At 48.8% G+C, this 27,476-nt stretch overlaps 1 protein-coding gene across 1 annotated transcript in view; it reads right to left on the bottom strand.

Annotated features, from left to right (window-relative positions):
* Positions 1-19,651, bottom strand: part of EPAS1 (endothelial PAS domain protein 1) — a 40,322-nt gene extending 20,671 nt beyond the window's left edge. Inside the window, exons 1-6 of the mRNA XM_007105118.4 lie at positions 19,632-19,651; positions 19,303-19,493; positions 10,364-10,506; positions 9,857-9,941; positions 6,301-6,419; positions 6,004-6,209 (exon numbers count right to left, since the gene is read on the bottom strand). Coding sequence (XP_007105180.2) covers positions 6,004-6,209; positions 6,301-6,419; positions 9,857-9,941; positions 10,364-10,506; positions 19,303-19,351 — 602 coding nt within the window. The 5' untranslated portion in view covers positions 19,352-19,493; positions 19,632-19,651. The remainder of the gene's footprint in view (positions 1-6,003; positions 6,210-6,300; positions 6,420-9,856; positions 9,942-10,363; positions 10,507-19,302; positions 19,494-19,631) is intronic.
* Positions 19,652-27,476: the final 7,825 nt, after the last annotated feature.

The raw sequence follows: 27,476 nt of genomic DNA, 5'->3' as shown, positions 1-27,476 counted from the left end.
ACAGGATTCACTCAGTAAACTAATCATGGACGGCTAGAGAGCATTTAAACTATTTGAGAGGATAAAAGTTTTAAGTACTTCATAACCACCTATTTGTTTTCCGAAGGATGCATTTGCTAATAAAACCATCCTTTTATTAAGGTCTGCTTTCTTTCCTTCCTGCCTTCTGGCAATGCCCTCTCCTAGGCAACACTTGACTCACCTCATTTTGGTTTCTGTATGTGCTTTTAGCTTTGAAACTGCATTTCCCCAATAGTGTCCAAACTATTCACTAACACAGATTTCAATGACATTTGTTTTAATATATTTCTATCCAGATTTTCTTGGCTTTAAACAACAATACTTTTGCCTTGTGTTTTCCTCCAGTAGTACCTGGTTAAGTGAATATCTGTACAACCAGCTCCATAGTTAATGGATAATGAATTTCCATCCTATCAGTGTTATGTGTTACAGTTGGGGTGAATTTATTCATAGTATACATAGGCGGGTAGCCCTGGCTCAATCCTGGACTGACCCTGAGTGCCACCAAATGCCACAGCTGCCTTTCATTACCTTGAAACCCACAAGCAGGAAGGGGAAATTTGCCTTGAATTGTAGCAGGAGAGAAGCAGATCATGCAGAGGAATAATTTTTGAATTGTGAGGTCTGTTACACTTTGAAATAAATTCCAAAGAGCATTTGTAGAGCTGCCTCTTCCAAGGAGTATTTCAAGCAGATTAGACAGGATGATATACAAGCATTTCTCATAAATATGTTCAAACTTTCTTAGGGCTGATTTCAGAACATCGTCGTTTGGAGGAGACACAGATACACAAGGAGAGCGTTTAAAGTTTCTTCTAACTCAGGGATTTAAAGAAATACACTATACCATCTTACGTAAGATAGGTAAAGACAGACTACTGTGTATGTCTGCAAAAATATTTAGAATACACTAAATATGAAACTAAAAATGACATGTAATATATCAGTCTGAAAGACCACTTTGGATTAAAGATGCCACCTATCATCTAAAAAAAAGTAAAATAATTTGTTAAATGTATCTCAGTACACAATGAAAGTATATAATCTTTTACTATTAATTTGCCCAAAGTCAGTCTATTTTCTTCTCAGACTTTAATACTATTGCTTTTCAGGTGTTTTGATGTGTGTGTGTTTTACAACTCATGGCTCTCTATAATTTTATTGACAGCCTCTTTACAATCCTCAACTATCTCCTCACTTTTATCATCATCACTATTACTAACTTCTTCGTATAAAAAGAATTCATCACATATTTGATCCACAGAATTTGAAACGCAGGCATCTTATCAAACTGTAACTCCTGATATTATTACATCCTATGCTGCCTTAACCCAATGACAAAACAGGGTTGCCCTCAAATTCTTTATCTGTAAAAATCACAGGACCCTGTTAATTTGAAAAATTTTACTGTTATGATAACTTTTCCCCCAGTGATACTTCTCTCATCCACATAATTTGCTTTTATAATTTATTTCTAACATACAGGAAGACTCATAAAACACACAAAATCACAGTGGGATTATATGCATTATAGATTTGCCCCACTCTCCTTGATAGCTTGGCTTCTTTCACAGTTATTCTCTTTCTCCACCAGATGGCGCCTCCACGTGAATTTAAGAACCACCCCATTTTATTTTTTTTAATTTTTATTTTTATTTATTTTTTGCCTGCATTGGGTCTTCGTTGCTGCGTGCGGGCTTTCTCTAGTTGCAATGAGCGGGGGCTACTCTTTGTTGTGGTGTGCGGGCTTCTCATTGCGGTGGCTTCTCGTTGTGGAGCATGGGCTCTAGGTGCACAGGCTTCAGTAGTTGCAGCAAGCGGGCTCAGTGGTTGCAGCACACGGGCCCTAGAGCGCGTGGGCTTCAGTAGTTGCGGCGCATGGGCTCAGTAGTTGCGGTGCACAGACTCAGTAGCTGTGGCTCGCAGGCCCTAGAGCGCAGGCTCAGTAGTTGTGGCGCATGGGCCTGGTTGCTCTGCAGCGTGTGGGATCTTCCCGGACCAGGGATCGAACCTGTGTCCCCTGCATTGGTAGGCCGATTCTTAACCACTGTGCCACCAGGGAAGTCCCAGAACCACCCCCATTTTAAAGTTAAACTACTTGAGAACAGTTTTTGTCTTCCTTTTGGGTGAATGGTTCATTAAGTTGCTCATGTCTCAAACTCCAAACTCTTGGAGATCAGGAATCATCTCTTTTCTTCTTTGATATAATTAGTCTCTGGCACTGGGTTAGATATATAGCAGATGCTCAATAAATAACAGTTCATTAATTGGCTGCTCATTTTAGGAGACAGAGTATAACACCTCTATTTGAATCGTAAATGGAGACGAGATCATCCATTACACTGATAATCAGGATATTCTTCTTTAAACCTGCTACTCAACTTTACTCCCCCTATCTAAAGCAATTGACTGTATATATAAGTGTGACTGACATAGAAATTGTTACAGAATTCACTTCTAACAATATTTGCTGTTTCAGATCATTAATACAGGACTTAACATGGTCCTCTGACCCTTTGTTAAGAGGAGCAGGATGAATGCATTTTGAATCATCTGCATTCCTTTATTCAACTTCAGATGTCTCAGAATAAGTTGTTTCTGGTTCAGTTGATTTTGGAAACCTGAGACTTAAACACAAGATTACTCTTTTCTATTTTTTTGGTCGCTCCCCCCTTTCCTCTCTGTTCTCCCCTGTCTTTTTCTCCATGATCCTTCTCTTTTTTGTTGTTTGTTTATGCCTGTGGTCTCAATACATCTAAGAAAAAGTACCAAACAGCCTCAAAAGTGATTTTGTGGGTTCTACTTGCCTTACATTTTCATCAGATTCTTCCTAACTTTCCCATTGGGAAAATAAATCCCTTTATGGGAAATCGCAGCCCCTCATGTGTGCCAAATGTCATTAAATCTAGTGAATTCCCTGAGTAAAATGGAATGCCCCCTACCCCGCTATGATATGTAAGTGTTGGTTTTTGAAGCATTGATCTTGGAAGAGGGGTGTGTGTGTGTGTGTGTGTGTGTGTGTGTGTGTGTGTGTGTGTGTGTGAGAGAGAGAGAGAGAGAGAGAGAGAGAGAGAGAGAATGAATACGTGTATATCCCTCCCCATCCCAATACAAAAAGTGTAAACAAGACAAGCTACCAAAACCAAAAAATCCTAGTCTTCATCAAGGCAATGAGAAATAACACATAGGTATTAAGGACTTAAAACAGTCACTTTATAAACTGTCTAAGCCATGTCTGTGCCCTTGTTAACTAATCTGCTAATCCGTTAAACACAACTTCTGTGTGGCACAGCATTCTGTGTCTTTAGATGCCTCTGCATCCATCTTTCCAGCACCTCTGAATTCAGATTTGGGGCCATGTAATTAGGTTTCTTGAAAGGCAAGATTCTGCTGAAAGTACACTGTGTCTAGCAAACCTTATAAGCAGTATCACCCTCCACACTCTGAGTCACAAAGCCCTAAATCACAGGTTCCGTCAAGCCAGGATCGACTCTGCCTACCAGCCCCGAACCAAACTAAGAAGTCAGTGCAGGGCCCCTCCCCTTTCTGGGAAGAGGGTCTTCTCCACTCTTAGGCACCCAACTGCTCACGTTATTGTCCCCTCTTCCTTTTACCCAAAGGTTAGATGCTTTCAAGAAACGACCTGAAATTCATTCAAAACAAGATAATGAATGAGGGATAACTTCAAATTACCCTTTCCAGAGGATTTTTTTCCCCTTCACATTAACAAGGATCAAAGTCTTAAGTTAAAAAAAAAATCCTTCTTTTCTGTTATCTAGGGATGAGGAGTTATTTTCTAGAACAGTAGGGTTTTCCCAGTGCTTCTGGGGTCACATTAGGGCTGTGCCTCCCACGCAGCTTTCACTGTCTGCACTGCTCCAGCCGCTCCAAGGCTAAGGCATGCGGAGCACCGCACCACCCCACCCCACCTCGAAGCTGGAGACACGCGGGCTACGCGGCACGATTTCTCTTGTCTCAGAAGATTACGGAGAGGGGTGCACAGTACAAAACTGTATCTTCTGCCCAGGATGGTTCTTGGAATACAAAGACTACCTCCGAGAAATAACCTTACACACAGCATGGATTTCTCAGGTGCCTGCCTTTGGAATAATCTCTCTCTCTCTAATTATCCTTGTATCACAATAATGACAATATGCACAGCCATGATAAACGCTGACTGTGTCAAAGTTTCAGGACACAAGTCTTCACACGGGACATTTTCTCCCTATGAGGTTAGAGCGCTTCTTTCTACATCTGGAACTATGCACTACCTCCAAGAGCCTTGAATCCAGCACTATGGGGACAGGAGTGACTCAAGGACACTTTTACAAAAGTTCTTAAACCTGGAGTGGCACCAGCCAACACCAGGTCAGTCTAGAATCAGGGGAGAGAAACCCAGCTGAGGCTGGAAAGTAGGGCCGCACCCATGACGAAATCCAGACACCCATGGGACATGCAGCAGAAGAGAGAAAGGTGGGCAGGCCTGGGGGGTGCTGAGCAGGAGCTCTCTCCCGGGGTCTTTGGCTTCCTGCTGGCTGGCTGGGAAGGTGAGGCAGTTTCCTGCTGGTGGTCTCTCCTTCCAGGCCCCCAGCCTCTACATGCCTCCAGAAGTAGTCTTGGCCCCTTGAGTTTAGTGGGGAGACTAGCTTTGGGGGAGGGCAAAAACAGGGAGCAAGACATCAGCAGGAACAAAAAGCCTCCCATCAGTTATGGGGTCTGTGGTTTTCAGAGCGCTTCCATAGCCATCATCTCATCGTACGCTGATCCTGTGAAACAGGTGCAGACGGTATTCTCATCTGCATTATAGAGAAGGGGAAGCTGAGATCTCAGGGTTTCTGGAGAAACCCTAGAAGGTGAGAGGGGAGAGGTTGGAGGAGCAAAGAGCTGCCACAAAAACTATGACTCTGGACAAATGTGGTGACTCTGGACACTGCTGCAATCTGGGGTCAGGTGGCGAGATCCCTGAAAGCCACCTCTGGTCATGCACTAGTCAGCAGACTGCAGTGGCAGCTCCTCGAGCCAGGCCTGCCCGGCCCAGCCCCTGCTCCCGGCCTGTCCTTCCCTCTCTGATGGCAGCCACTGCCCACGGCATCTATCCTTCCCTGTCTTCCTCCTTCCACCTCCCGATCCGCCCATGTTCCCAATGCCCAGGCACAGAGGGGAGGGCAGAGGACAGGCAGGCGGGAGTCAGAGCTATCCCTCCCGCCCCCTCCACAACAACCCAAGCCTCTTCCCCACCTGTTTCGAGCCTCTCCTCAAGCTGAAACCAGAGTGACGTGGATTACACGTGCAGTCTTAGGTGCTCTTTCAACTACTCTAATAAAGAAGCAATTTAGGGTGAGGACCACAGCTAACACCGAACACTTCCCATTGGATTGGAACTTAGGCCGTCTCACTGAATCAAGGCTCTTAACCACTACGTTCTCTCATAAGAGAGTCTCCAGCGAGGCCTGGCTTTGGGGGTTAGGGTCTGGCTTACTTCCCTTCCTTGAAAAGCCTTCCAAAGTAGACTGGACAGTGGCTGGAATGGAGGTGACACAGGAGGAGCAAAGGCCGAGGAAAGAGCTCATTCACTGAAAAGAACACACAGGAGCCACGCAGCCGTAGGGCAGCTTCCAGGCCAGAAACCAAAGCTCCCAGCTGGCTTCCGAATTGGGGGTGCTAATGGAGATCTTTGGACCCTCGTCTCCTGGGGAGGGAGAGTGGCCTGGAGATTTCCTAGGAGCCTGACACACATGTGGAGGAATATGTACACACCACCGCGATCCACCATGACAGCAGCGGCACCCCAAATCAGCTCTGCTGTGACAACAGGGGACAGCCCAATAGGGTATGAGGAACCCTTTGGTGGCACTGATGGGATGAAACAGTGACCTGCACCCAGCAATACAACATTAATGCCGCAGACCCACACCCCAACCACAGGCGCGCGCACACACACACACACACATGCGCGCACGCGCGTGCCCCGCCAGGCCCCACCTGTCGTCACAGTAGGTGAATTTCATGTCCATGCTGTGGCGGCTCAGGAAGGTCTTGCTGTCCAGGGGGATGTCCATGTGGGACGGGTGCTGGATGGGCTCACACATGATGATGAGGCAGGACAGCAGCGGCTCCTTGCAGCCGCAGAGACTGCTGTGAGGGGGGCAGTTGTTGTAGACCTTCACCTGGCCCGTGCAGTGCAGGACCTGGAGACCAGCCGCGGAGGGTCAGACGTGGAGCCGAGAGCCAGGGGCGGGGGGGCGCACTCGGGACTCCAACCCAGGCCTGACGTCCTACCTTCCAGGTGGCCGACTTGAGGTTGACGGTGCGGCCTCTGTTGGTGACTGTGCACTTCATCCTCATGAAGAAGTCCCGATCTGTGGACATGTCTTTGTTTTTCTTCCCAAAACCAGAGCCTGGATAGAGAAGGGTAGGGGAGCCAGCTGAAGTTTCGTGTTTGTATTCAGAGGGGGGGCAGTTTTTCAGGGCAACACGTGTGTGTGCGCGTGTGTGTGTTTATTCTCCGAGGAGCGGCTCTCTGAGCACGCGAAGCCTGCCCTGAATGCTCCATGCCACCCTGGCTGTGGACCAAGGCTCGCTCATCTCCAGCCTGTCTCCCACTGCTGAAGTGTCGGGGCTGTTCCAGTGTGTTATCTCCTACCGCACCTTGCACTCCAGAGCGGCCAGGCGATGAGTGACCATCGGCCGTGATCTCAGCAAACCTCTCTCGGGGCGGGCCCAGGTTCCATAGACGGAATTCCAAGGGACAGTCTGGGTGAGACCACAATTACTCCAAGGGGATAAGCCTCTCGGGTTGGAAATGTCCCTTAGACAGCCCTGTCTTTTCTTCATTCCTGTCCCTCCAGTGCCCTAGTTTCAACCTGCAATGGCTGCATTCAGGATCCTGCACCATTTGCTTTCTCCCTAAGGTGACATAGGTCAAGGCTCAAGAGAGACTGCTGGTCCAAATCTCCTGTAGTGAGCAAGTTCACCTTGAGGATTCACTCAACACAGATCATATCCTTTCTCAGCCAGAATTAAATAAATCACCAAGACAACCAAGATTGCTTCCTTCCTTATAGTCTCCAGATAGCCTGGCCATTCAGAACCTCTCCCACTTTTTGTTTAAAAAAAAAAAAAAATGATGAATGCAGTAAGTGCCAGCTGAGCCCCCCGTCCATGTCTAAATTCTGCCATCCTGGACCTTCCAAGGTACACTCCTGCCCCCTGCCCAGCATCTCAGAACAACCCAGAGCCTTGTTTCAAATAATCACACCCCTCCCTCTGGCATGGCCACCAGCTTCTGCACCTGAACCCCCAGGGCACTGTGACTTATTTGGGTGACACAGCCCCAAATCACTGTGTGTTGAATGAATTGTGGCACCTTTGAATTTATCTTAAACATCCCTAGGAGAGCCCACTAAGTAATAGACCAGATGGTGAATTTTTTTTTTTTTTAAAGAAAGAATATTCCTCCATCATGATTATAAAACCATCTCTCCCATACTCAATTATGTTTCTCCCTACAATTCTAATTCCCACAAGTGGGGTTTGCACATCGTGAGACCTTCCTGTATCTTGGGGCCTGGACACAGCACCAGCCCCAGCTCAGGTGCTGAGAAGTGGGCTGGAGGGACTCATTTGTGGCTGTGACATGGGTTAGGGCCGTGGCCTCCTGACCTGTTAACTTCTGAGTCTTCCCCATTCTGCCATTTGGTTAATCTTTCTAAACACAGCTCCAACCAGATTACTCCACCTCTGCCCCAAAACTTCCACCAGCTCCCCTCTGTCTACAAGGAAGAGGATCGAGGCCCAATTCCTGGCCTTCAAAGCCTTCCACACCAGCCTCGCAGCCTTATCTTTTCTCTGGGTGCTCGCACTAACCCGGTGCTTACAGATCATTCAGGTCGGCACCTTCAAAGGCTTTGCTGATTCACTGATTTGGATCCCAAGTCCTCAACCCAGAGACCAAGAGATCTAAGGTTCTACTCGGATCAACAGAGTAGAGTCCTGCTGAATCATGGCACTTGAGAGCTGGAAGGTCCTAGACTTTGCCTGGTCCAATACTGTCACTTTGAAAAGAAAGACTCCCTGGAACAGAGCAATGAAGTGACTCGGTTCAGATCACATGATCAGACTGAGACTAGGGTCAGAGGTTGAACTAAGACTGAGAACCCAAGGGCCCAAGGGTTTCCAGAGCAGAGAAGAAATAAAGAGACTTTTTGGTTTTCTCGGGCTTCCAGCACCTGTTTTAGAAAGGGATTCAGAAGCTCTGGCAGCCCCTTCCTCACAGAACCAAACAAGAGTTTCTCAGCGGCACAGAGAAGACAGTGAACAGCCCAGAGTGCTCCCCAGCCTGTGTACGCCCGGAGCCAGGTGGCCTTCGGGAGGGAGAGCAGAGGCGCTGGGTGGGGAGGCCGTGGTGGGGTGGGTAGAGGTGGTGGTAATCCTGCCCTGTGCAGGCTCGGTCTGTAACAAGGGTAGAAGTGGGCCAGTGAAGTGTCTGCTTTTGCAGCATGTGTGGTAATAAGAGCAAAACCTTGCAGGCTTGATACCACTGCCTCTGTCATTCAGGTTGGACAAGCACACACTCCATGGCAGTGACAGGTGAGAGATAGAAAAGGGGACGTCTAGACTCAGGCACAGTCTGCCCAGGGCAGAGCTCGACTCTCAGGTTCAGAAGGGACCTTGAAAGTCATTAAGTCCCCTTCTTCTCAAAGCGTCAGTCCACTTGACAATATGCCCATCTGTGCTTTTGCTCGACTATCCCCAGTTACAAGAGATGAAGTAGCAAGCTCTGATTGTCACTGCAAAGTGCTTTCTGCTTGTATAGGCCCTTCAATCCACTGGCATCTGCTGGAGGCCCCACAGGGAGGGTGCAGCGCACGAGACCTTATAAATCTCTTCTCCATCAAAAACTACCTGTCCCATTTCTCATCACCAGGAGGCCAGATTCCTTCCTTGGCTCCCAGGGTAGCTAGTCTCTAAAGGTGGCCCCAATGAGCCACATCTCCTAGTATTCAGGGCCTCCTGTAGTTCCCTCCCACAGCGAATGGGGCTGGCCTGTAACTCACTCTAAGAGCAGGACGGGGCAGAGTGGTGGTGTAACCAGTTTCAGGACTAAGCCTTCGGAGAGCCTGGCAGCTTCTACTTTTGCACTTTGGGGGAGCCCTGAGCTGCCGTGTAAGAAGTCTGGCTACCCTGGAGACCCCATGTGGAGAGGGAGAGGGAGAGGCTCCGCTACCTCACAGAGTGAGAGGGAGATCCAGCCGTGCCCGCATCCCAGCCGAGCCCCAGCCTCCAGCTACCGGCCACAAGGTCCCAGAGGTGTGGGTGAGCCCTCCGGTCAGCCCACCAAGTCCAGCCTCCTGACATCACATGGAGCAAAAGAACCACCCACAGAACCCGCAGAGTCATGAGAGCTAATAAAAGTACTGTTTAAGCCACTATGTTTGGGGCAGTCTGTTACACAACTGTCTTAGAGACAACCACAACAACTCCCAGGAACATTTGGCACAGATGAGCCGATTGGTCTGGGTGGTGTCATTTGGCAGAGATACTGGATGCTCAGGTGATGAAACCTTCTGGCGACAGTGTCCTAACCTGAAGGAGTGCCCTAGGAGTGTGACATCAGGCCCCAGGAAGAGCCAGCAAGAGATCCTTCTGAGTACTAGGTCCTTCCAGGGCCCTCGATCTCATCATCTCCTAGGCTCTGCTGGGTTTTTTATGGATGTTAGTTTTTTCTGGATCATGATGGCCATGTTCCAACCATCCTACGTTTGTAGACAAAGGTAAGGCAGATCCCCTCCCAGGTGGTGTGAAAAGGAAAGAAACGCAATGAAGAATACGTTACCATTTTTGAGACTCAGGTTCTCACGGATCTCCTCATGGTCACAGGGATGAGTGAAGTCAAAGATACTGTGCCCTGTTAGCTCCACCTGTTTCAAAAACAAGGTTGGGCTTCATTATTCCTAACACTGAAGAAGACGTCTCCAAGAGGAAGCTGGGCCCCCTTTTCACATTTGGAGAGAGGGAGGAGGCTAAGTCAGGTCTTCTCATGTTCCACTCCACAGGTCCACAGACACACCGGTGTAACAGACTTCATGACGGATGTGGTTCACAAGGGTGGGTCTGTTAATCCAGTCGGCAGAGCTGTCCACCAGGGTGGCCATCGGCAATGCTAAGCCCAATGTCAGGGGCTCTCAGTGTGTTCCTGAGGTTTGAGGCTTGAAATCAGAGAGAAGCAGGGTGGGCATATGCAAGGAGAGGTCAGGAGGGATGGGATCAGAACCTTCCACTAAATTTCTACCCCCACGTGGAAACGCTTTCCCTTTCTGCAAGAGCCAGAGGAGGGTGTCACCTGTGTGAGTCCCATGAACTTGCTGATGTTTTCTGACAGAAAGATCATGTCGCCATCTCGGGTCACAACGGCAATGAAGCCCTCCAAGGCTTTCAGGTACATCTGCTGGTCAGCCTCAGCTTCAGGCTCACTTTCAGAGCAAACTGGAAAGAGACACAGGGGTTGGACGGCTTGCATCAGTGTGTTAAAGCAGACGGGACTGGCATGGACGGATGTCTGCCAGGGACGGCTCAAAGGCATTAAGTGCATTTTTCGGGAAACGCACACTGCCAACCATTAAGTGTCCACCACAGGCTCAAGCGGCAGGCATTTGATGAACCCCACTGCGCAGAGGACGACACCCTGACAGGAGCTTTGCGGGCAGTACGGTTGTTGTGGCCGCATGCTTGTGGTACCAGTGGCAGCAGTAGGGGTCACAGATGCAAAGGCAGTTACAGGAGTAGTCAGAACAATAATTTTCCCTCATGGATGTTGAACAATGACAGCATATCAGGTACTGCGCTGAGCATGCTATATAATCTTCAAGACACCTGTGGGGTAAGTACTGTTTCTTTGTCTCATCTTACAGATGAGGCCTGGAGAGGTTAGGTCATTTGCCCAAGGTTATAGAGGCTGTAGCTAGTGGACTCAGGCAGCTGAATACAGAAGCCACACTCGTAACCATTCATAGGCTTTGGACTGTTCCTCCTATTAGGCTATTAGGACTCTGAGTAAGTAACAACCTCTTTGAATATTAGTTTCCTCATCAGCTAAACAGAGAGAATAATTCCCATCTCTTTGAGTTGTAAGGATTAAATACGTATGTAAAATGCCTAAAACGTGCCAACTGTCACGATTCTCTCTCCCTTCTGCCCCTCTATGACACTGTCACTGCCTTCAGATTGCTCAAAACCTGGACGGGGGCTGCGTGGCACACAGAGACACAAATCTCAGTAAAAAATTCAGGTTGACAGAATTGGGCACCCCAGAGGCATATAGACAGTAAGTGCTGAAGGGTTCATAGGAAGAGGGGGTCGCTTTGGGGTGGTCAGAGACAACTGTTTGAAGAAGGGCATTTGAAGACACGCACGAAAAACGGGGATCTCGCTCTGTTAAACGAAAGGAGGGCTTTCTGGGCCTAGTGGGTTGGGCCAACACTGGAAAGCATGGAGGTGGCAGAGCCTGGAGAAAGCTCCCTCCAGGGACGGAGAACAGGTCCACCTGGCTGAAGAGGAGGGTCCATTTCCCAGACTTATCGACTGGCCTCATGAGGTGGGTCCAGTGGCCTGGAGCAGTGGCATCTCAGACCACTGCTTTGGGGAGATTCATCCGGCAGTGGCGTGCAAGGCGGTTCGGAGTGAGGGCCAGAGGTGTGAAGCCACGTGAGGAGGCTGCTGCTGTGCTGGTGGCAGGCTGCAGAGGTGGTTGCTAGGGGCAACCTGGGAAGGTGTCCACTCCCCAGCCAAGCGCTTTGAGGAACCCTGGCCTATGAAGTATACCTCTGCTATGTGCAAAAGGCAGACTCAGCTCTTGTCCCAGCAAATAAAGCTCTCAGGCCCCAGACCCTTGGCTGTTATGGCTCAGACCACAGACTTCATTTCAGCCCTGCTTCTCCTAGCTCATTACTGAACTCCAAATATACATTTACTTATAAAAATTTGTATTCATCCAGTACAAACATCAAGCCCAGTATGCCTCCCTTAATTTACAGAACAAGAGGATTAGAGAATAATTTGTCCCTTATAAAAGTTAACATTCACTTAACTAAAAAAGGAGTCTTTCAAACTGAGACTGTTCTAGGGAATGCAAAATGCAATGCATTTATGGGCCACTTGGCAAGGGACACATGGATGCTGTGAAATGAGGTTCAAGGGCCTTTCTGTAAGGGCACTGGATTTATTTGGTTCTCTTTTCTCTTTTCCCTGGAGCTCCTAAATTTAAGCTCTGGGCCATATGCTGTTACTCCTCAAGAAGAACAAATCCAAATTAGGAGATGTTCCTACCAAGGGGCCTCAGTGGCACCACTGTGGACCATCCACCTTCAGGACATATGATCGGTGAATGTGCCGAGGTCACTCATGCTGCCCAGGGACGGGCCAGCCTTTAGAGCCAAGAGTTGGGCCATACAGAGTAGTAGCCTAGTGACTTCCCTCTGTTTTGCTAAAATAGTAGAGTGAAATGAGGGACATTCTTTCCTCTTCATAACCTGATTCAGGTGGCTAGCCTATGGGAGGGGAGACTGTCTGGGAATGGCCTTTTTACCACACACATACCCACACTTGGTCCCTGCTTCGGGCGCCTGCCATCTAACTGGTTAGCTGAACTGATGATAGTGAACCAAAGTTCCAGGTGTGGGTGGTGCCTCGGCCAGTGTTCGTGCTCTGGGTTAACACCTATATTTAAACAAGGGCTTCAGGAGAGACCATGACTTGACTCAGTGCTTTCAAATTGGAGCGTGCACCAGAACCACCAAGAAAACTTGCTAAAACAAGGATTTCCGAGCCCAGTGCAAAGTAAGAATGTGGGGCCTCTTGTTGAAACATTAAACCATGCCCAGGGCCCTTCTGTGCGGGACCGCACAGGTCACACAGAGTCATGGAGCCACCCTGGATGTGCCCCCTGCCCAGAGTTCCTGAGTCGGTAGGTCTCAGGTTGGGGGCTGAGTATGTGCTTTTCTAACAAGTTCTCACATGATGTGGATGCTGGTGGCCCTAAGACCACAGGTGGAGAATCACTGCCTTAACTCAAGGTCCTACGAGCGACCCTAATGCCGGGAAAATCAACCAAGTTTGGCAGGTGGTGACCTATTTGGGGGATAGGTGAGGAGAGGTTTTCAGCACTGTTAAAAATCACACCAGGGGCTTCCCTGGTGGCGCAGTGGTTGAGAATCCGCCTGCCGATGCAGGGGACACGGGTTCGTGCCCCGGTCCGGGAGGATCCCACATGCCGCGGAGCGGCTGGGCCCATGAGCCATGGCCGCTGAGCCTGCGCGTCCGGAGCCTGCGCTCCACAACGGGAGAGGCCACGGCAGTGAGAGGCCCGCGTGTCGGAAAAAAAAAAAAAAAAAATCACACCAGAGAGGTGAGCACCTTCTCCAGACAGCAGAGGCCAGCTCTGTGATTTCTGGCCTATTGAGATTTTCTTCTCTTCAATGTCTTTGATCTCAGTGGCAACGCTGACTTCAAAACCTGGAGTAATCCCAAGACAACCCTATTTGGGTTAACTAGGCCCAGAGGAAATAGTTCTGCTTAAAATTTCCTGTTTTTTAACAGTTCCGACACAGCCAAACTGGTTTCCATCCGTGCCCAGTACACTTGCTTCCAGGAGGTGGCGAAATTGGCTGTAGCAGCTGGCCAGCTGGCCTCCAGGAGGGAGGGAGAGGGGTGCACAGGGCCCACGAATGGAAACAGAACATCTTGGAACTGAAGTCACAATGGCTGGGGGGCCAGGAAGCCAGCAGGCCGGCCCCCAGGAACCCTGGGACAGCAAGGCCTCTTTCGTCTGTGGAAGGCTTTGCTCCTGCAGCACCTGCCTATCCTCCTGGGGGCTTCGGAAGGAACCTGGCCAGCGTGCTGTCAGCTTGGAGCTGAGGGTGGAAACTGCGGGGCCAGATGCAGCCCTTCGCCCGAGGGGCCAGGGGCTCAGGCACATCATCCGGCTGAAGATGGCTCTGCCTTCTCCCCTGCTCTTTCTCGGGAGCATCACATCTTCTGATTGGATCATTAATCTCTGACTCAGTGCTAAGCACATAGAAAATTCCTTCATTCACTACGTAGTTATCGCGCTCCTGCTACATGTCTGCCCCGTGCTGGGCACGAAGCAGGAAATCAGGTCATCTGTCAACAAGTGACACTTACTAGATGCTCAGTCCTGTCCTAGGGAAAGTCAGGTGTAAGAGCATCCTTTCCCTCAAGGAATCTACAGACTGGTGGGGAAGAGAAAGATGAACCGCCGTAAGGCTGCACAACAATCCAGAAGAAACCCTTGGTGCCGAATAAAGAGGAACCCACAGTAGGTGCTCCATAAACCCTCAACAGGGTCTTTAAATTGCCCTGGGCTCCAGGTCTCAGTTACTTGCTTCCCAGGACCCTTCAGGGTCTGACCCCAAAGAAGAGAGGTGGGTCATGCAGATCAGAGGCGCTCTGCAGAGATGCAGCATGCTGGGCCCAGGAGCACAACAAGGTTCTTTAATGCTAAAAATAGCCCCGGTAAACAGGCTTTGATGACTCCCCACAGCCAGGATATGCGCGGGCTGAGGTTTCGGAGCACTTTTTCCGGAGCACCGCGCATTTCCTTCAGGCAGCACCACGCGGGGGGTGGAGGGGGGACGGGACCCGAGGGGCATCAGGAGCTGGGCGTCTGGGGCGAGCGGGCAGGGTGGCAGGGCAAACGCTCTCGACCGGGCCTCCGGGGCCAGATCGTCCCAGGGCTGCTGGTCAGGGTGCATTTTTATTCCACCAGGGTTATTTTACCCCTGTTCCTAGTCTGAGAAGTGCCAGGAGTGTTTTGACTAGTCTTCAAATCAGCCTGATGTGATCCTCCTGGTGCAGATGTGCCGTGCAGATGTGTCACCGGGTAGTTATCAACGAAAGGGCTTTCCTTTTACACCAATTCTTCCCTCCGGCCCACAGACCCACAACTACACCCGGCCCTGGGTGTGCTGACTGCAAAAGCAGACCCAGTCAAGCCATGAGGAAACTATGTTTGAATCACTTACTGGGTCATTAGCCCCACCTTTAAACTCCACCATGGCCTGGTAGTAGGCTTGGGCTACCCTCACATCTTTGGCAGAAGGCACTGTGTTTTATCTGACCTTGCAGGCCTCCCAAAGGGCTTTGAAAGTCCACCATTAGAAATTCATTCCTTTATTCTGTGCATAACTCAGATCCCATCTCACTTCTCTGTGTTACCCTTCATAAGATGTCGCGCTGGGCTGGGGTCAGTACGTACCTGCTGATTGACCAGACTTTTTTGGTTTAAGTTAAGGGAATGATCTGAACAAAGCATCTCTAGAAGAGATTGTATGATTAGCTGCTCTCAGCCATTAACATCCTAGCATGAATCAGCCTCTCAGCTTTTCACGAAACAGGACAGAAAAAGGCCTTGGTTTGGAGGGTGAGTGGGGCAAGGGGGTGAGACAGTAAAAAGAAAAAAAAAAAAAAAAAAGAAAAAAAAAAGTAGAGGTGAAAGCCTGGGAAAAGAAGTCCGAACGGGCGGACCTAAGAGGGCACCAGAAACCATATCTGCCTCCACAGCTTTCCCTCTGGTCTCGCTCTTTCTTGCATGAAAAGGTCACGGCAAAAAACTAAAATCACTTGTCCCACATTTTAATGTCTTTCCCTTAGTAGTCTAGAGACGAGGAAATCATAATCTCTTATTAAGACTGATGTCTTCACTAAGCAAATGCCAATGAATTAATAATAAACCTGACATTTGTCTTAGAAAGCTTGCTGCATATTGACCTCTAGCTCTCATGTAAAATGAATTTGATTTTACCTCATATGAGTATGGGGGAAGCCAAAAATCAATTTTATAGTGAAAAGCCAGCTCTGCATATCTACCACTGTTTAAGGCCGTCTGAATGCAGGAGTGAACCTCATCTGGTTACAGTTTGTGAAGCTCCTCTTGAAAGAGGATTTAAGACAATCAAGTGGTATTTCCACTGATGTTCCCGTCAGAGTGTGTTCTGTTCTCGGCCCAGCGTGGAAGCTAATATCATAAAGCTATTGTTTCAGTTTGCTTCCTGTGATACAAATCTCAATCGGCCGCCCAGACTCCCAGCCTGAATTTCTCAGCATTGAGGTTTCCTCTCCAACATTCCCACACAGAACAGCCTACTGTGAAAATCAAAGGGAAACGTGTTACTAAGTAAAGAAGAAACTTTTCTAAAGCAAAACCTGGTCTTTTTTAGCCTTTTGAACTCTGAGGTATGCAACCAGCTATTTCCTATCATAAAGTGAGCCAACATTGGCGCTCACCTTTGTTAGAAATGCTTCAATAATGGATCTGTGGTTTGTTTTGACTTGGGAAAGCTTGGCAACTCTGCATTTTGCTAGAAATTGCTAGAAGGTGGTAAGAGGACAGTAAGGGTTTACATTGGGTTTTCATTTACATCATTTTTTCCAGAAGACTACACTTATTATAAACCAATTTGCTTGTTCATAGTAAGTTTTATCTCTTAAGCTATAACTTACTGAGAGCCCATATGTGGCAGGCAAGAGGAAAAGGGCTTTCATATCCAATGTCCACGGTAAGTACTGGTATCCTCTTTGTGCAGATGAGAAAGTAAAGCTCAAAGGTAGTCAAGAGGTTTTCACAAGGCTGCAGAGAAGGAAGGCAGCCCGACTGAGGTTCCAGGGCAGGTCCAACTGTCCACAAATCCTGTACTCCTTTTCGCTGCATTGCATGTTTTGAAGAAGCAAAATGTGATTTAAAAAGAACAAGATCCTGTCTCGCGTACAAGTCCTAAAAACGATAACAACAATTGGTCTAAAGAATGTGTGGCAGCAGCCTGGAAGAGAAGGTACAGAAAGCCATCCATCTCCTCCTCCCCCAGGTGATGCATGTTTTATGAGAACTGCTCCTTCAAGGACGCCCGGACCAGCTGGCCAAACGTGGACACTTTTTATCCTTTTCTGTCATTTCTTTCCTCGGGACTGAGAGGACCAGAGCTGACACACTGAGGGCTCTGGTCAGTCCAGGGCCAAGCCCAGCCAGAGCACAGGCACTTTGCTTCCACACCTGCAACCGCCCTGGGAGGGGATGGGTTGATGTCTCGCTGTGGCCACTCTGGTCCTATCTCCCTGGGTATATCTGGCACACAGGGGGTTCACGCCAGCACACATGCAGGCAGATGTGCTCAGAGCCTCCAATACGTGTCCTGTCCAAGCCAACCCTGAACCACTGAGGGGGACGGTTATGCATGGGAGAGCTCGGAAACCAAGGCCGTGCACCAAGAGCAAGGGTAGAAACAGTCACTGAGTGTGTGAGGACCTCCTGCAGACCCCAATGCTCAGGGCTAGCCCCTGGTGCCTCTGTTTAACTTTGGCTCCTCCTCCAAGGGAGGACCCTCCCCTTCCCCCAGTCCTCAGCCCTCATCGACATCTTCGCCCGACCAGGTTTACAGAATGCTCCTGCCCTCCATGTCTGTCTGTCTTCCCATGGATTCAAAAGGACTTGAACTCCAGGTGCTAAATGTGTGACTTGGAGCAACCTTAACTTTGCTGTGCCTCACTTCTCATCATCTGTGAAATGAGGAGAAACATCCCACAAGTCCAAATTCAATCAGAGAGATGTCCCAGGACTAATGTATTACTTCTTTCGGGGCCCGCTGCTGGTGGAGGAACAGGGGTGGTGGTGGTGGAAGGAAGCAGCGACAAACCCAAAGAAATCGGTGTCTAAGAGGAGAATCCCAAGTATTGTAATGGGGAAGCTGAGATGCTTCTGGGTGTGGGCAGGGGGTCTCCGTTTAGTCATTAAGTCCTCCACTCCCTACTCTGTGCAGATGTGAAGATGATTCCAACACTACCGGACACTGCCCCCACCTGTCCTGGAGGACGAGCTTCTTTAAAGGAAAAAAGTACACACGTGTCCTGCGATGGCCCCTCCGAGCCTTTCTTATACTTCAGCCCATAGTTCCCTCTTCCTGTAGCATCTAGGATGACAAGTCTGCCATTGCCTTGCACCGTTTCTTTCAAAGTATTTATAGAGCAAGCCTTCGCCCTGGGTTCTCTCCCTCCTGTCTGCTCTTTCTTGAGACTCTTTAGATTTGCAGTCCAGGGTTAGCCCTCCAACCCTTGGACCCACTGAGCGGTCATCCTACTTTCTGAAAGTCTTCCCCCCATATCCTTCCTGTGCTCCAGGGCCCAGAATAGCACATGCCGGTCTGGCCTCCCCGCCTCACACTAGATGCCCTCTGCTCTGGGTTTCTTTCCCAGAATAGCCACTTCATGACAGGATGGCAGAGTCAACCCCACTCCAAGGCACACGGCTCACTCAGGAACACTGAAAAGCCAGCACAAGAGAACCTTTCCTTGCCCTCCTTCCTCTGCTCACCACCTTGGATGCTGCCACCTGCCGTGCCACCGCCAGGTGGGGTGCGGAGGGGCACTGCCCACTGCCTGGTTTTGTTAAGAGACTGGCAGACTAGAGGGGACTGTCGCATCAGACCTGACACTGGTAGAATCCCCAGGCCACCTCTTTCTGGTCAGGACTAACAGGAAATGGTATTTTGAAGAAGGTGAGCTCTGAGGGGGAAAAAAAAAAAAAAAAAAAAAAGTTTTGTGAACTTGAGACTTGCAGAGATTATCAGGGGAGGTGAGAATTAGTTGGTTCTGATGGGAGACTGTTACCTGTCAGGGGCTCCCCGGAGAGTAGCGTGGCTGGGTCTGGTGCTTTACAGACGTTCTCTCAGTTAATGCTTAAAGACACCCCACGCAGTAAGTATTTTAACCCCTTTTAACAGATGAGGAAACTACGAGCAGAGACACTGAATACTTTGCCTGGCATCCTGGCTAGTAAGAGGGAAAGATCCTACGGGCACACCTCCGCTTCTGGAGAAAGTGGCCCACGGATAAGCACTGAGATGCTTCCTAAGGATTCATTCACCCTAGACTGGAGTGTGGGTCTGACAGCCAGAGCACAGGAACTGGGGAGCCAGCAAAAGCTGCTCTCATTCTGGCAGCCCTCTCTGTCCCCTCAGCTTCCAAGCACTCCCCTGGTCCTGCCCTTGCTCTTCAGCCCGTGGCTGTATTCACTGCAAAGGCCACCGCTGGAAAGATGTTCAACGAAAGAGAACAAAGCGCCAATGATGGCGTTTCTGTGGGTGGAAGGTTTGCAGAGTGGACGTTCCTGGGGAGGAAGACTTTCCCTCTGCGCCAGTGGCCTTCCAACTCGGGCCCAGTGGCGCCTCCTGCGTGCGAGGACACGTGGGGAAGGAGCCCGGGGGCCCGCAGCCTTACCTGAGGACAGGAGCTTGTGTGTACGCAGGAAGCTGATGGCCAGCCGCATGATGGAGGCCTTGTCCAGGTGGGAGCTCACGCTGTGAGGCAGGGGCAGCTCGTGGGCCAGCTCGTAGAAGACCTCCGTCTCCTTGCTCCGCCGGCACCTGGCAGCATCTCGGGACTTCTCCTTCCTCCTCTCCGAGCTACTCCTACATCGAGAGGCAGGGGTTAGTCTCTAGCACGTCACTGTCATCCCATCACACCCCTGGTCACGACATCCCCGGGACTCCCCACCCACGGCACGACCAGACCCTCCCGATGAGCTGACGCGGGCTCACGCCAGTCACCTGAGCCGCGGAGAGTCAGCTCTGTACTGTCAGCTCTGCCTTCACGCGTCTCGTGTCTTCTCAGCCGCCTTCCCCTCCTGCGCGCCATGGAGTCCACAACAGGGCTTCACGTGGGTGGGGTTTGAGCAAAGCCCTGCCGATTGAATCAATCCACTGGCAATGCCTGGGACCTGGTCCAGGGCTATCTGGGGACTGACGTGAATGCCCAGGGACGGAGAGGGAAGGGCGAGGAAGCTGTGGCCAGTGGCCCAGGTGGCTGTGTCAAAGCCTCTGGAGAACAAGATGAAGATCTGCTTCTGGATAAAATGCTCTTAGAGACAATGAAGCCCAGTACTGGACCTTAGATCCCATTTCGTGTCAGAGAGTGATTTCCACCGTAAAAATCGAACATGCCACTAGAGCCCAAGAACAGTCAGCCAGACACCTTTCAGTCTGATGTCCCGACGTGCACACCTGCTGAGGGTTAAAAAGGACTGAGCACAAACCCGATTCCCTCTTTAATCCTGCCAGGACAGGCTACCAGCAGGCCTCATCTTCCTTCTCCTTGCAGGACAGAGGGCCACTCGCCAGCTCTGTACGTTTATATTATTTAACCTGATTAGCCTCCGTTTTCTCATCTGTAAAGTGGTAATACAGTACTTGCCCCACAGAGTTAATGGGAGGATTGAATATGATAACTTCTGTAAAATCTTCTTTTTAATATAAACTTATTTATTTTTCATTTATTTATTTTTGGCTGCGTTGGGTCTTCGTTGCTGTTCACGGGCTTTCTCCAGTTGCGGCGAGCGGGGGCTACTCTTCGTTGCGGTGCACGGGCTTCTCATCGCGGTGGCTTCTCTTGTTGGTGGAGCACGGGCTCTAGGCGCGTGGGCTTCAGTAGTTGTGGCACACAGCCTCAGTAGTTGTGGCTCGCGGGCTCTAGAGCACAGGCTCAGTAGTTGTGGTGCACGGGTTTAGCTGCACCGCGGCATGTGGGATCTTCCCAGACCAGGGCTCCAGGCCGTGCCCCCTGCATTGGCAGGCAGATTCTTAACCACTGCGCCACCAGGGAAGCCCCCAACTTCTGTAAAGTCTTTAGTGCCAGGCCTATCCCAATGGTAAGCAGTCAATGTTAGCTAATATCAATAACAAATATATTCATGAAAAGATAATCGTGAGAGTAAAAATGTTACAAAAGAGTACAGTATAATCCTATTCTAATGGAAATGTATTATACATAACACTTCTTATATAGGGAAAAGTCTAGAAATATAATAAAATACTAATAACTGTTATTCTTACAGCTATCACGTATATGGTACTTATTATGTTCCAGGGACTGTCTTAAGCACTACTGCACTGGCTTCTTTAATTCTCACAACTACCCTTGGAAGTAGTTGTTATTATTACCCCTAATTTACAGATGAGGAAACGGGTCCATAGAGACTAAGTACAGTAGTCCCCCCTTTATCCACGGGGGATTCATTTCTAGCCTCCCAGTGCATTGCCTGACCCCATGGATACTACCAAACCCTACCTGTACTGTTTTTTTCCTATACTTAATGGGCAGGTAGTGTATACAGCACAAATATGCTGGACAAAGGGATGATTCATGTCCTGAATGGGATGGTGGGACACACTTCATCATGTTATTCAGAATGGCATGAGACTTAAAACCTATGAATTGCTTATTTCTAGAATTTTCCATTTAATATATTCAGACTGGGGTTGACTGTGGGGAACTGAAACCATAGAAAGTGAAACTGTAGATAAGGGGCGACTGCTGTAATTCACCTGCAGCCTCTCCGCAGGTAAATGGGGAAGTGGGGCTTTGCACCGGGCAGCTGGGCCCCGGAATCCAGGCTCTTCTCCATCAATGATGTCCTGCCTCCCTAGCCTCAAAAATCTTACAGTGTCAGGTCAGTGAGGTTAGTAGGAATTTTTTTCTTAGTGCTTCTCTGTATTTTCTTATGTTTCTATAAAAAAAAAAAAAAACCTATATTGCTTGTTTAATAAACAAGTTTGTCTTTATTTTTTTGAAAAAAAAAAGGTGTCCAATGCAGTTCATGGCTCTCAAGGCCTCACCCAACCCACTCCAGCTTGCTCTATCCTCTCTCCTGAGACTTCCAAAACCAGGGGCTGCTTCTCCTTTTGTTTAGCTTTGCAGCCTGTTATCTGGACTGAAAATTCAGTATTTGGGGATTCCCGGAATGTTGGCACGCCGCCTCTCAAACCGCCAAGATGTGGGGCAGAGGCACGGTTTTGACTTTACCACATGCTTCATTTTAGAAAAACAAAACAACCAGCTCCTTGGATGGATCAAGCATCATAGACTCAGACTGCAGGAGGAAACTCCAACAGCTGTTGATGGTCAGGAAGAGCCTTCAGAAAAATTGTGAAAGGAGTGAAATTGTTTTTCTTGTCCTATCTCCCTTTTCTGTTTCCTTTCCCCAACTCACATTTCCTCCTCTGCCCCTGACTCCCAGCTCTCAGAACTCTCGTCCCTGCACCCCACACGCCTTCAGAACCTGCCCTTAGGATCATTCTGCTCTTGCTCCAGCCTGTAGGGGCAGTTTGTATACCAGTCCCTCTCATTTGCATTTTAATCCTGACCTCTGATTGTGGAGCGAAAGGAGTTGTTCGAGGTTTGCACGCATCCTGGCCCAGGAAGGGAGGGTGGGAAGGGGACAGGATGCTACAACTGTACCCATCACACCTGCGTGTCATGAGAGCCAGCGTCTTTAGGACACTGGATTCCACTCTCCAGCACAACCATCGTGCTCCCCAACAGAGGCATCATCAACGCATGACCAGCCAGTAGGGGCCTCTAGAGAAGGCCTCCTGGGTGAAAGAGATACCAGCACATTTACATCGATGTGACATTTACATCAATGTCTGCATCCAGAGCGCTTCCCTTTGCCACTGCCCCTTCTTTGAAGTGGAAGAGCAGACAGAGAGGAAGAGCCAGGGAAGGAAAAGCCCGTCTGGAGTCGGTGCTCTGTCTGCCAATGGCCTTTGAGATTTGGCTCCTACTACGCTCCCTTGGCCACACAAATGTTTATTGACACCCACTTTTGTGTCAGGTGCTGCACCGAGAACCTTACATATATTACCTCATTATAATCCTCTTAACAACACAATTATGGTAGGTATTGTGAGCATATTTACACACGTGGGAACTGAGGCTCAGAGGTCATCCGTAACTTCTCAAGGTCACAAAGCAAGTGCTTACATAAGCTCTTGGAGGGTGTACAGTCAGTGAGCAGACACTTAGAAGTCCTGAGACACGTGGATGCTCCCTGTCTAATTCCATCCTCACCCCCTGCGTATCAGATGGGCAAGGCAGGCACTACTGTTGTCCCCATTTCACAGATCTGGAAACTGAGGCCCGACCAGGTTAAGTTACTTACTTAGGCCAGTTCTTCTAATTAGTGGCAGAGCTAGGGCTAGAACCCATCTCTTCTCAGGCCAATACATACTCTTCCTACTGCTTAACAGTAGGAGATGGTGGCGTTAGCAAGAAATAAAGAAACAGCAACATCTTAAGGTTTAGAAAAAGAAAGGTTGAGAATCTCATGCAGTCTCTTGGTTTAAAAGTCTGAGCTCCACTTTAGCTACCTTGTTTTTGCAGTTGTGCTCTGGGACCAGCATGACTTTAATTGGATTATCTAGTTAACCTTGACACAGCCCAGAGATATCTGTCTAACGTTGACTCTGGGAAGAACAGACAAACATGTGTAATGCTGCCATATTGAATTAGCAACACGGAAGAACAAGAATAATTAATGCTAAGTGTAAAGGTGAGACCTGCCTTGGCCTAACTGATGCACCCAGTTGACCTCCTCACCCCATCTACCACAGGTTGGGCCTCTCGAGCCAACGGATCAGGGGACGGGAAGTTAGGAGGACTGGTGTTTTAACATGCTGGCCGCACACTATCTAGCTGTCTGATGTTGAACAAGAAAATGCATTCTCGGTGCCCTGATTGCCTCATCTCTGAAATGGGAGCCATCTCGTGTCTTCTTTGTGTCAGGATCAAATGAGATGAGGATAGAAGGGCTGGAAGTACTAGAAAGCTCTCCACCAATGAAACCCTCAAGACAGATAGTAATGATCCCACTGCCAGGCTAATCTGAGCATTAGTCACGGTCAGACTTTGGCCCTACAGCTGCTCATTGCCAAGTCAATGCTGTCTCAGGGCTGCAGGTGTATTTGTTGGTCAGGCTGATTTTGATCAGTTTGTTGGGTCATGCAGCTGACCCTTCTTAGGTCAACGAGGCTTCATTTCCTGAAGTACTTGTGCCTTATTTTCTCTCCCTAGGTGGGTGTTAGAATTCACTGCAATAGACCAGAATTTTTTTTTAATGATAATTCTAGACATGGCATATTAGAATTCTCTGGTTTTTTGTAAAAAGATATTTTATCTAAGTTTTCCGGATCATCAGAAAAGACTCAGAAATGTATTTCTTATTCCAATTGCTCTTTCTACAAAGTCCCTGCTCCTGTCTTTCTTGGCGGTCCTCCTGAGACCACAGGGGGTTCCTGCACCATACGTGGTATACGGAACACACCACATGAACGTGGCCCTGGTTGACTGTGTCTCGGGTGGACCCAGAAGTGTTTACTGAGCTCCGTTCTGGACCTTGTGGAGGAGGTGCACGTTCCTTGTTCTCGAGGAGTACGCAGTCTGTTTGGGGAGCCAACAACTTGAAACATGCCCATGAACCAGAGAAATAAACACAGGCAATAAGCACGATAGGTGGTTAAGATAAGAAACAAGCTGATGTCAGCAAACAAGGTCAGGGCAGGCTACCCAGTGAGGCAGGAGTCCAGCTGATCCTAGAAGGACAAGTGGCAATAGCTTACAGTGTTTGAGGGGTGCAGAAAGCACATTTTTTACACTTTATCTCATGTGAGTCTCACAAAACCCGAGAGATAGAAACTCCTATCCCCATTTAGTAGATGAAGAAGTGGAGATTTAGAGAGGTAGAGTGACTTGCTAAAAGACATTGTCTCAAACCTAGTTCTTCTGGGTCCAAGATCAAAGGGTTTCCCCTGGCAGCAAGGAAATTGCTATTTATTGTCTACCTTCAACATGGACCAGGCTGTGTTAGACACCTTCCCACCAACTGGATGTCCGTGTACACTACAGGAAGAAGAGAAGGGTGACGATTTGGAAAAGATACAGTGACATACTCCATGGTGGGGTGGGGTGGGGGGATGCTGCCCTTAGGTGAGCACCCACTCACCTCGGAAAAAGACCTGGAACCTTAGGTGGAGGATTAAGAACCAATACCCGAGCTTACATGGAGTGTGAGTAGGAAGAAGGGGAATCGGTGCAGGAACGCAGCCTGCATCACGCAAGGCTGGGCGTGTGGTGCAGTGCCATCCGAAGTGACTCTACAGTGCTCCATAAAAGCTGCAGGTCCAGCCTGCATGAATGTCTCTCTCCAAGCTACAGGTGGAGAACAAGCGGTTTCTCTCATTTTGGGGGGACATTTCATATACACAAATTTATACGTATTCTCCCCAAGTTAAAAACTCAAATTCTGAAACACTTGATCCCAACTAAGGGAAAAAAACCACTTAGGGACCAGGCAGCCAATCAAAAGATAAGACAAAACTGACGGTCCTAAAGCTTCAGCATGCACATGCTATAACTCAACCAGGGAAAAACCGCTTTGCCCAGAGCTTCATTATCTTAAAAATTTCTCCTTAACTTTGGGGTTATTGCTCTAAGCCTGGCTTAGAGATCCGTACTTAAGTCAGTAATAGAACCATTATCAGCTCTTGGTCAGCCTGGCTTGCAGCCCCCAAGATGTCACCCACTGCAACCAATGGGGTTGCTTGCTTAATTAGCCATAGTCTCCTGATCTTTAGCGTGATTAGGGCTCCCATGCCTAATGCCTGTGGGCCATCAGGGTATCAAAACAATACACCTGTTCCCTATAAGGTTCGAAGGCTTAGAAGCAGAATGGATTTCAGCAGGTTAAGGAGAAAGACTGAAGCTAATTCAGCCAGCTTGGATCAGTCTATTGGCTGGTGGTGAAATTCTAAGCTGGTGCCAATTCGCGGAAGGCTGTAAATGGATGAAGTGAAGGTCAAATGCAGTGGGAAGGGGGCTTTTGTGACCCTTCACTGAGGCTGTGCCACTGCTGCACGAGGGCTGCCTGAAGGAAGGAACGTGCCAGCTTCAGGTCCCAGAGATCAGGACGAGTGGCTGCCCTACACCTAGGGGTTGATTGCTTCATGGATTAAATTAGAGAAGAATAGGACTTCCCTGGTGGCGCAGTGGTTAAGAATCCACCTGCCAATGCAGGGGACGCAGATTCGAGCCCTGGTCTGGGAAGATCCCACATGCCGCGCGGCAACTAAACCCGTGCGCCACGACTACTGAGCCTGCGCTCTAGAGCCCGCGAGCCACAACTACTGAAGCCTGCGTGCCTAGAGCCCGTGCTCCGCAATGAGAGAAGCCCCCGCAATGAGAAGCCCACGCACCGCAAGGAGGAGTAGCCCCCACTCACCGCAACTAGAGAAAGCCCGCGCGAAGCAACGAAGACCCAACACAGTCAAAAATAAATAAATAAAATAAATAAATTTAAATAAATTAGAGCGGAACCAAAGCTGGTGCTTCTCAATCTTGGCTGCTCACAGCAATCATCAGAGAAGCCTCAAAAAACTGATGCCTGGGTTCTACACCTACCCCCAGAGAGTCCTATTTAATAGGCCTGCGGTGCAGCCTATCAAGGGGTTTTGAAGCTTCCCGTGTGATTCTCCTGTGCAGCCAGGGCTGGGAACCGCTGTTGCAAAGCAGTCAGCTTTAAAATAAAAAGGCTGTTTTGTGTGTGTGTTGTTTTGTTTTGTTTTGTTTCTTTGGTGGAAGGAAAAGGAAACTGATATTTACTGAGCACTGGGGCTAGGTGCATTTCATAAACATTCTCATCTGATCCTTATTTATATTATGCAGTGGTATTGGTCCCAATTTTGCAGAGCAATGGATCTCAACTTTAGCCTGCAGAAGAATCACCTGGAGGGCTTAGTAAAAGGTTTCTGAGCCTGTGATCACCTGTCTCTGGAGGACTGAAACCCAGATCTACTTCTTAAACCTAACCACATCTCTCCCCCTACCATGCACCGTGTCCACACTCAGGCTACTTTGGAGTCACCATCATAAACCAAACAGTTATTTATCTAGGAGTTCATGTGGCCATCACTGTCCCAGAGGCTATGACTGACAGAAAGAGGGAGGTGAAAATAAGGAGACAGACTTGAATCGAGGCCACAGAAAAGGCAACAACCCCTCAAAATAGCCACCTCGGGAGAAGGTACAAACTTTATTCTGGTGAAATGGCCACTGCTGTAAGTATTTTGGGAGGTCCTTTAGAAAGAACCTCAGAGGCACACAAGAAAATCCTTCATAATACTTCATAGAACATACATCATTTTAAACCCCAAATGACATTATCCTGTGTAGCCACCCCCTTTAGTCACCCGACTTGGCTGTGGATGGGTCTCAGTTGTTTGAAAGAATAAAATAGGCCCTCAAAGCTAAGGCCTTGCCACACCTGAAGGTAGTGAAAAGAATGGTCTTTGGCTCTGAAGGCAATTCCAAAGGAGTGGCAAAATATTTTAAAAGAGCGGGGCGTTGGCCAACTTTCTGGGATAGTCTGATGTTTGCCGGAGACAGTAGTGATGCGTAGGGGAATCTATTATATAGATTATATATTATATAGGAGAGGAAAGGGCATCAAAGTTAGACAGTCAAAATGGAAGAAATGACATTAGCAAATTCAGGAGAAACTGGGCAGATCAGACAGAACCCCACAAGGGGGAAAGGCATCAGTACACTTCAATATGCATACCTCT

Source organism: Physeter macrocephalus, chromosome 12 (genome assembly GCF_002837175.3).
Source record: "Physeter macrocephalus isolate SW-GA chromosome 12, ASM283717v5, whole genome shotgun sequence".
In the NCBI taxonomy this organism is placed as follows: domain Eukaryota; kingdom Metazoa; phylum Chordata; class Mammalia; order Artiodactyla; family Physeteridae; genus Physeter; species Physeter macrocephalus.
The sequence above is the reverse complement of the archived record's forward strand: the minus strand, read 5'-3'. Positions and strand labels throughout refer to the sequence as shown.